At 42.9% G+C, this 9,825-nt stretch overlaps 1 protein-coding gene across 2 annotated transcripts in view; it reads left to right on the top strand.

The window, feature by feature from the left end:
* Positions 1 to 653: 653 nt before the first annotated feature.
* LOC120308475 (non-histone chromosomal protein HMG-14A) overlaps positions 654 to 9,825 on the top strand; it is a 10,254-nt gene continuing 1,082 nt past the window's right edge. The window contains exons 1-5 of one of the 2 annotated variants that reach the window (XM_039344565.1): positions 654 to 1,089; positions 2,994 to 3,023; positions 4,901 to 4,930; positions 5,662 to 5,712; positions 8,943 to 9,086. In XM_039344565.1, the coding sequence (XP_039200499.1) occupies positions 1,075 to 1,089; positions 2,994 to 3,023; positions 4,901 to 4,930; positions 5,662 to 5,712; positions 8,943 to 9,086 (270 nt within the window). In that variant the 5' untranslated portion in view covers positions 654 to 1,074. Of the gene's footprint in view, positions 1,090 to 1,208; positions 1,368 to 2,993; positions 3,024 to 4,900; positions 4,931 to 5,661; positions 5,713 to 8,942; positions 9,087 to 9,825 lie in introns of those variants that run through there. The other variant, XM_039344564.1, reaches the window with a different exon arrangement.

Below are 9,825 nucleotides of genomic sequence, written 5' to 3'. Positions count from 1 at the left end.
CCAGCTTCCCGCCACCACCCCGGGGCTCTCAGCACCCCCTCCCCCATCTGCACCCTTCTTCTTCCTCTTCCTCCTCCGCAGCCACTGCCTTCGCCAAGGGAAGGCGCTAGGGCAGCCATGTTGCAGCCGTGCAAGGAAAGCCAGCTCGCCCGCGCGCGCTCGCCCGCCCGCCTTTGCCCAAGCCCCCTCCTCGGGGGAACTTTCGGGGAACTTTCCGCCTCTTGCAGACGGAGAGGGGGTGCTGCAAAGAGGCCGTGGCGAGCGCCCGAGCTTGCACGGGGGTCCTTTCCCCTTTCGTTGCCCCAAGGGGCTGGGCGCCAGGAGAGGCGACGTGGGTGTTGCAAGCTAGAGAAGGGGGGGGGGGTGCAGGGAAAAGGAGGGGGCATACAAGGGGGGGGGGCTGGCCTGGGAGCCCCGGGCCATCTTGCCCATTTGGAGGGTGGAAAAGGAGGGGGGGGTCAGGAAGCGCTTTTAAGGGCCGCTCGCTCGCTTGCGCAGACGGCAAAGAGCCCGGGCCGACGCGCGCGAGCGCCTCTCTCGCGCTAAGAGTCTGGCTCCGCCTCTCGCCCGAATTCTACAATCGGCGTCTTTGCCCAGGTCTGGCCCGAGCTTTCTATTGGCTCAGGCGCGCGTCATTCTCGGCCCGGACTTTCCTCGCGCTTCCCATTCATGCAGTTTGGTTGAGTGTTGGTGTATTTTACTGTTTGCAATAAAGAAGGGGGATTTTTTTTTTTTTAAAGAAAAAAGATTCAGGGTTGTTGGGTTTTTTTTTTTTGTGCTGCTGCTGCAATTGACTCCTGCTGTTTTTGTACAGTTTTGCAAAGAAAGAAAAAGACTTTTTTTGTTTTTGTTTTTTTTAAAAAAAATCCAACCGACCAACCAAAATCGGGCCTTTTCTTAAAAAAAAAAAAAAGCGGGTTTGTTTCGCGCGCGGTGCTTTGATTTTTTTTTTCTTCTCCTCCTTCATCTTTTGCATTTGTTTCGAGGGGAGGGCGACCGCCTTTCCCTCCTCCTCCCCCTTTGCAAAAATCCGCATCTCTTTCGGGCTTGCAACCAACTGTTAAAGGCTCAACTATGCCCAAAAGAAAGGTAAGCAAACAAACATGGTGGTGGGGGCAACGGACCGAGGAAGGGAGACGCGTGAGAAGCCCCTTTTTGCGCGGGGAGGAAGGGGGGGGGAAAGATGGCTTGACTTGCGCGCGCGCGCGCGCTGCTGCTTGTGTATGTGTGTGTGTGCGTGCGTGCGGTTTAGTGGAAGCGTTTTTCCAGGCGGCTGGCTGTGTCCTGGGCAAGCGGCGCTGGGAGCGAGGGAGAGCGCTTGGCCGCCGCGATCGCGACCAGCCGATAGCTGGGCAGAGTGGAGTTTGGTAGGGTGGGGGGGGTGGGGGCTTGTTTGCCAGACGAAGCCTGCTCGGTGCGTCTCCATGCCGGATTGCAAACAGCCATAGTGCCGCTGCTGACCGCAGGCAGGCTTGCCTGGCGCCCCACCTCCTCCTCCGCCGCCACCAAATGCAAAAGCCTCGCTGAGCCCCCCCCCCCCAGCTGTCTTTGGCCGTCGGAGGGGCGTTTGGACGCGGTTTGGGCCGAGGCTTCCCCCGATTTGGGGTCTCTGGCTCTCCTGCGATTGCCTTTGTTCTTTTTATTTTTTTTTCTCTCCCCCCCCCTTTGTGGCCCTTCCTCCTACTTGTCATACCAGATGGTGGTGCAGTGGCGACGAGGAGCCGGTAGGGGGCGCAGAGCTTTGCCATTGGAACGGGGGGGGGGGAGAGATGTGGCAAGAGATTTCCGAAGCCCCAAATCGATGCAACTTTAGCAAGGAGGCGTCTCTTTTTCTCTCTCTCCCCCCCCCTCCGCTCTTTCTTTTGCTCCTCTTTTTATTTTATTGTTTCTTCTTCTGCAAATCCGCTACTTGAGATTTACCCATCGGGGGTTCCCGTTTTTGGAAGTGCAGCTACATAAGGGGGGGGGAGAAAGCATGCAATAAAAATGGGGGGGTCTCGGTTTGTGCAGTTGTAGGGCAGCAAACGAGCCTGCCGAGCGGACTCGCTTCTCGATGTGCCCACTTCCCCCCCGGGGGTGGGGAGGGTGGAAGCTAAGCGAGCCGCTTTTAAATGCTCCACGCCCTTTGCAGGTCGTTTGCGAACGACCTTGCTCTTTGCAGGTAATTTGGCGGGAGTTTTTTTTCTCTCCGTTTTTTTAAATTTGGGGCGCGGTGACGTCAAGCAAAAAAAAAACGGACCTGCCCGAGGCATTGTGGGATGTGTAGTCCGGGAGTTTGCAAGAGTTCAAAGCGTGTGAAAAGCTTCCGGACTATTAAAAATTGCAGCTGTTGGCTGAAGAATGTTTCTCATTTTTTTTTTAAAAAAAGGTGTCCTGCGCTATATTTTATTGGGATTTTTTTTTTTTTGCAGAAACGTACAGGGAAAGTTAGAAGGCTTGATGTAGAATTGACAAAGTCCAGAGATAAATTAATTAATAAAGTAATAAATTAAATTAATCAGTTCCTACTGAATTTTTCTTGCACTCCTGTATCTGTTAATTCTTTATCATTTGCCTCCCCAAATCTGTACAGTTTTTTTTATTAAAAGTTTTAAATATTTTACACAATATATACCCCAAATCCCTCCCCCCCCCTTCCTACTTCCCAAAGCTGATTACAGGGTTAAAAATAAACAATCATAATCTAACATTACCCAACTATATTAACAATCAAATCCATAACATACTTTAACTCCTTTTCAAGACAAATATAAACAAATTAAAAACAAAAATAATAATACAATTAAACCATAATACTAGAAATAATATATTAAACTATTAATAGTAATCTAAAATTTACTCATAAGCTAAATAATCTGTAGACAGTTTTGATTGATCCCAATATTTTTAATTTATATTAAAAATGTCTACTACCTCCTATTTACTAAACCATTTATGTTAGTCACATTGGAACAAAAGTAGTTTATATTGTGCTTATTTCTTTTTTAAACTAGGCTGCAGCTGAAGGTGAAATAAAGGAGGAGGTAAGTTTTTCACACACACACACACACACACACACGTATATGTATATTCAGTTGTCAAGATGAAGCAAGTCTTCAGAGGAGTTGGGAAAAGCTGAGCTGAACATATTGCTGTGCAACTCAAGGGCTGACATGCAATGCAAGCATGTGGCAGGATTTTAAATCTACATGGAAAGGATATGTTGGAAGATTGACTTTGCCAAGAATTTGCAAACTGATCAGTGCACACACAATTTATATGCGGAGTGGCATGCAGAATTCTTCATGCAATTAAAAAAAAAATCTGTGCAGTTGGACTTGCTTAAAAAAAACACTTAGTAAGAATGTTGCCCCCCCCTTTTCTTCATAGTATTGTCATGCTATCAGCCACAATTGGGCTGCATTCAGTACATTAATCTTTTGAGTCACAGATTGTAAACCACAATGTAGCTTAGGATTCTGCCTCAGTTTAATTGTTACCAAGAAACCAGTCTTTCTGCTTGCAGAATGTGCTGCAGCCAACCTCAAGCCAATATGGGTTCCATTCCTCTTTTTTTTTCATCTGTGGGTCTGGAAGCGAGAGACTTCTACTTTTCAATTTAAATCAGTGGTTCTCAACCTTTTTAATGCCGCGACCCCCAACCGGTCGTAAGTCGAGGACTACTCAACCGGTCGTAAGTCAAGGACTACGCAACTGGTGCAGCACCGTTTGCAGAATGGGACTTTTGGCGGGCTCAGCAGGGCAGAGACAGCCTGGACAATTCCTATTGGCTTTTGAAAGCCAATAGAATTAGACTCTATTCAAGAGAGTCTCTTCTATTGGCTTTCAAAAGCCCATAGAATAAAAGGGAGTAGCACAGCCAAGGAAAAGGGGGAAAAATGGCGGACTGCGTTGTTTGGCGACCTCCGTGAAATGGTCGTTCGACCCCAAATGGGGTCCCGACCCACAGGTTGAGAACCACTGATTTAAATGGTCATTTCCCCGATGTCAAAACTATGTAGGTTGTTTAAGTTGTGAGAAAGGGCCAGGATGACATTAGACTTTGGGATCAAATCTTTTTTCAAACCAGATTTCAGTGTCACAGAGAGCTACAGTTGGTCAAAAGCTAAAATAAACTCCACGTCAGTATTGGAGAATGGAGATACAACTGAACCCAGGAAATGGTTAGTTCTGTTCTTGTTTGTCTTCAGATCACTTTGGATTCCTGGCAATTACACAGAACACTCCCTGCAGTTTTCTTGGCAACAGTTGGGGAAGTGGTTGGCCCTTGCCTTCTCACTGTTAAGCTTCTAACAAATGTTGGCTTTGGCCTAAAGCAGGACTAAAACTCATGGTGCCTTGGTGCTTTCATTATTGTACCAAAGTGGCTCATTTTCACATTTCTGTCCAACAAAATGTGTTAAATTGGGCAGATAACAAATACTGTCAGTATCGTTTTTGGTTTTTTTTTTATGTACAATAAAGCAAACATTTTGGGAAATTGCTAACCATACTAAGTTCTACATCTTGATAAGTAGTCAGCAGATAAGCAATATCTCAGTTCGGTTTTAAGACCCTAGTTTAATTGACCCTAGAATTTATTGTATTAATAAAAGGGTCAAGAGAAGAGAGTATGTAGACATGATGCTTATTTTTGTTCCAGTCAGCTATGGTTTATTGTGCTGTAAGAGTTACAAACCAGCCCACAGTCTTGACACTGACATTCCTTCAATATTACATTTCACTTTTGCAAAACTTACCCGGTGCATATTTATTTGGAAGAAAACCTTAATGAATGTAATGAGATTTTTGCTTTAAATTGAGTCAGTGTGATTGCCTAAGGTATGTTTTGAATTTCTGTGAATTCTATTTTTAAGAAAACTGATGTTTGGTTTTAGTAATTTGTTTTTGTCTTCGGCAGCCAAAGAGACGATCGGCTAGACTATCTGCTGTGAGTACATGCCTCTTTAAAAAGAAAATCCATATTACATTAAAGCTGTTGCAATCAATAGATCTTTCAAAGTATCATTCAAGTAGCCTCCTGTGAATTATCTCCAAGTCTAAATATAATATTTACTCTAAACAGATGACACTATTGCTTCACCATGAGCTAAAGGCTTCAGTATTTTCCAAACTTGCCAGCTTCTAAATTGGGGTCTTCAAACTTGGCCCTTTTATGACTTGTGGATTTGTGGACTTCAACTCCCAAAATTCCTCAGCCAGCTAAGAATTCTGGGAATTGAAGTCCATAGAACTTGAAGTTGCCATGGTTAAGAAATACTGATCTATATCCTTGTTTTTTTTGTAATCATACGTATGTATTTTACTTCACCAATTATAATGGGAAAATTATTGTTTCAGTGATTATAGCTACCCATCTCAAATACATGGTCTTGGATAGCTTACAACACCTAAAAGCAATATTTAAAAAAAACAAAAAACAGATCCAGAATAGAAATCATGCCCAAAAATAACTTATGCACTGGAAGAAACGTTCCCAGAGTCAGTGGCGGTTTATCAAATACATCTGTCGCTTGATTTTAAGGCTACCTTTGTGATCCTAAGGGCCAGAAACTTCAGACATTTTAAAAGGGACCGGAGAGGTTTGAGATTGTTGCAGCAAATTGAACAAACAGGAATGCTGGGTTTATTTTACAGCATATCTATGTGCTTTTCTTACAGAAGCCTGCTCCAGCCAAACCAGAGCCAAAGCCGAAAAAGGCAGCACCGAAGGTAAATAAATGACATGCTTATGCGTCCGGAATGCCTCAATGCTAGAATAGATATAAAGAAAGTTGCTTTTTCTTTTGTTTGCGTGTGTACGGATGACATGATATAGATCAGAGGTCCCCAACCTGTTGGGCACCAGGGACCGGTTCCGTGGAGTGAGGTTTTTCCGCGGACCGGAGGGGGCATGGTTTCATGTACTGCCTGCATCCCGCGGATGAGGCTTTGCTTGTTTGCGCAGACAGTTTCTGACATGCCCGCCATGTTACTGGTCCATGGACCAGGGGTTGGGGACTCTTGATATAGATCAGTGGTTCTCAACCTTTCTAATGCCGCGACCCCATAATACAGTTCCCCATGTTGTGGTGACCCCCAACCACTTATACATCACCGGGTGCCAGGGGCGTGGCCAAAGAAAAGGGGGGGAAAATGGCGGACAGCCTTGTTTGGTGACCCCCATGAAATGGTCTTTCGACCCCAAATGGGGTCCCGACCCACAGGTTGAGAACCACTGATATAGATGATGATGATGATAACGACAAAGTATAACTTTTACTTTTACTAAGTGGGAAATATATTTGGAGAGTTTGGATTAGTGGCTTTTGATTATATGGATGTGAGATCCCAGTCTTATTTAGTCCATTGCTTACTTTGAGAGCATGGTTTTAATTGTATGGCCAAGGAACTGAGTAGCTAAGATGTATCTAAAAGGGGGGGAAAGGGGAGATGAGCAACTGTGTTGTTCTCTTAAGTGTGCAGATTTGAAAGAGGGTAAGCAAACCCTGGAGTTTTTAATGAAAATTCCTTCCCCTGAGAATCTTTGCTGTCCACCATGACAGATGGTTTTAGAAGGGGAACACATCCCTAGCAATCCAAAATATGGGGCCAAGGCTGTTTGAGTCTGGGATAGGCTTGGCATCTTAAAACAATCAGCAAGGCAGTCGTTTTCCAGACTGTTTATCTGTGGGAGCCAAGTAAAATCTCTGCCCTGATCAGATTGTATCTGAAGATGACAGATTGTCATTCACATAAGCCATGGAAAAGAAGACATATCAAGTAAAATGGAGGGAATTGAATGACACTTAGTGGTTAAACTGCAGAACTTCATTGGTAGAGGAGGGGAAGGACAGTTTTAATTCACTATCTTTAAAGGTTGCTGCTAGCTTGACTGGGTTACTTTCAATCTAGCTTAGAGCAGGGGTCTTCAAACTTGGCCCTTTTATGACTTGTGGACTTCAACTCCCAAAATTCCTCAGCCAGGCACGGTGGCTAAGGAATTCTGGGAGTTGAAGTCCACAAGTCATAAAAGGACCATGTTTTGAAGACCCCTGGCTTAGAGTTACTGCGAGAGGAGAACAAGGAACCTATATTGAGAAAAAAAAAAAGACTAGGAGTGACATGATAGCAGTGTTCCAATATCTAAGGGGCTGTCACAAAAGAAGAGGGGGTCAATCTATTTTCCAAAGCACCTGAAGGCAGGACAAGAAGAAATGGATGGAGACTGACTAAGGAGCGATCCAGCCTAGAACTAAGAAATTCCCAATTGTTCAGTGGAACGATTTGCCTCCATAAGTTGTAGGTGCCCCAACACTGGATGTTTTCAGGAAGAGATTGGACAATCATTTGTCTGAAATGGCACAGGATCTCCTGATTGAGCAGGGTTTTACCAGAACACCTCCAAGGTCCCTTCCAACTATGTTATTCAGTTATATTCATGATTTTCCTGTGAATTTGTTAAAGGGAGGAGAAAACCGTATGGAAATGTAACTAAGAAGGGTGCTTGATTTTAGCCCTGTGCTATATTGACTGGATTTTGTATGACTTTGAGCTTGGCCAGAGCTTCAATGAAAGGGCTGGATTGTAAATAAAAGTTTGAAAATTTTACTTTAATGAATCTGGTGGTGGTGGTGGTGGTGGTGATGAAACTGAGAGAAAGTTACATCAAGATTCCAGCTTAGGCATAATAGGAGGAAACTACGAGAAAGATTGTGTATATTTAATTTTACATGTATTAACTGCAGCAAGAATTGTATTTGCCCAATATTGGAAAAATGAAAACTTACCAATGGAAGAAGAACTAATTAAGAAAATTTTAGATTGTGCAGAAATGGACAGATTGACATTAAAGATAAAAGAGAAAGAAGACTCTGTGTACTTTAGAACATGGGACAATTTTTACCAATGGCTAGAAAAGCCAGTTAGAGAGAAAGGAACATGATGTGTACTATGTAACATTGAATATATACTAAGAAGAAGACTATTGAGCGATTAACTAACATACTGATTAAGATAATATAGAAATTAACTCTTATTGTTTTTTAAATACATGAACCCAGACAATATGCTGTTTGCTAAATATTAAGAATGTTGTTTTAAAAACCACCAACCCTAACCTTAACCCTAACCCTACAAAAATTAATAAAATATATACAAAAAAAGAGATCCTAGCTAATTCATAGAAAATAAATTTAGTCTTGCAGTTGGCATGTTCCTTCCTTAGGTTTATATGTGTACATTATTACTTGCAGCATGCAATGTATCCTGGAAACTCAGATTTGACAATGTTTCCAAATAGCCATTCTTCACAGGTTACAATGTACAATGGAAATGAGTTAAAGTCATTACCTCCACATTTATCTTATTTTGTTTTGTATTGGGCTAGCTAAGAAAAATAAACCTTTCTTTATCCAATCAAAAAGATACATTCAGATAAAGTAGCAGGGAATCCTGGCACAGAAAACCTCTATACAATTTGGATGCATTTTGTTTTTATCAGCCTTTTTAATTGCATTAACAATTCCTCCTGCATGGCATCCAAATATGATAATCTTATGCTGAAAGCACAGATAAAAGATTTTTTTAATGAGTAGTATACACTTCATTATTTGAGACGGTGATTTTTCAGTAGTATCCATACTTCAGGATGAGATTGCCAATACTCTTTTTTTTAAAGAAAAAAAATATTAAAGATAATATGCATCCTGAAAAGGTTATAAATACAAGGATTCGTCAAAAAAAAAGTTACTTTTTCATCAGTAGTAACTGAACGGTTGCTAAATGAGGCACTCGCTAAGCAAGGACTAACTGTATTGCTTTACCCTCAACAAATAAAGATACTAATTTTATATTTGAGTGCCAGATTTAGGCAGTGGTGTTTTTGAGGCTGGCCACTGAAAAAGGATGGGTGACCAAGTGAGACTTTATTCTCTGTGTGTGCATGTGATTCCCTCTAACAGAAAGAAAAAGGAGGGAATGATAAGAAAGAAGACAAAAAGGTAACAACAAAAGGGAAGAAGGGAGCCAAAGGAAAAGATGAAACTAAGCAAGAAGATGCTAAAGAAGAAAACCACTCTGAGAACGGAGATACCAAAACTAACGAGGTACGATATATCCCGCCGTCCTGAGAATCTTTTCCAAATACATAGGGCAGGGGTCCTCAAATTTGGCCACTTTAAGACTTGTGGACTTCAACTCCCAGAATTCCCCAGCCAGCCATGGCTGGCAGGGGAATTCTGGGAGTTGAAGTCCACGTCTTAAAAGGGGCCAAGTTTGAGGACCCCTGACATAGAGAATCGGGGAACTCCACTCAACAGTTTCCGCTTTGTATCCAATCCTTATACACATAGTCCTTGACTTAACAACACAGTTGAGACTAGAATTTCCATTGCTAAAACAAGACAGTTGCTAAGTGGGTCATGCTCAAATTTTACGACCTTTTCGATATGGTTGTTAAGCAGATCCCTGCAGTGAACCACGCAGTGGTTAAGGAAACCTGGCGTTTAACTTTTACTTTTCGTTTTTAGCTTAGCTTCTCCCTAAAACAAGCATGGAGGGGGCTGGCACACACACACACACACACACACACACACACACACCACAGATAATAGTTATTTAGGAGAAGCAGTTCTGGAGAAAGGAAAGGCCTGCACCACAGGGAAAAGTGAGTCTCCAGGGCCAGAAACCGGGCCATTTTAGTTCATTTATTTGCCTGTTTTCTTTTTTTCCTCAGCCAACATGCAGACATTTCTCTCTTTTTCTCTCTCTGTTCTTCTGTGTAGCACATTATTTGTTTTTTATTTTACCCAAACTGCCAGCAATATTATGTAGAGATGCAGATTC

Source organism: Crotalus tigris, unplaced genomic scaffold (genome assembly GCF_016545835.1).
Source record: "Crotalus tigris isolate CLP2741 ecotype Arizona unplaced genomic scaffold, ASM1654583v1 scf7180000017933.3771270, whole genome shotgun sequence".
NCBI lineage: Eukaryota > Metazoa > Chordata > Lepidosauria > Squamata > Viperidae > Crotalus > Crotalus tigris.
Note: the sequence above shows the minus strand (reverse complement) of the source record. Positions and strands in the feature narration are given on the sequence as shown.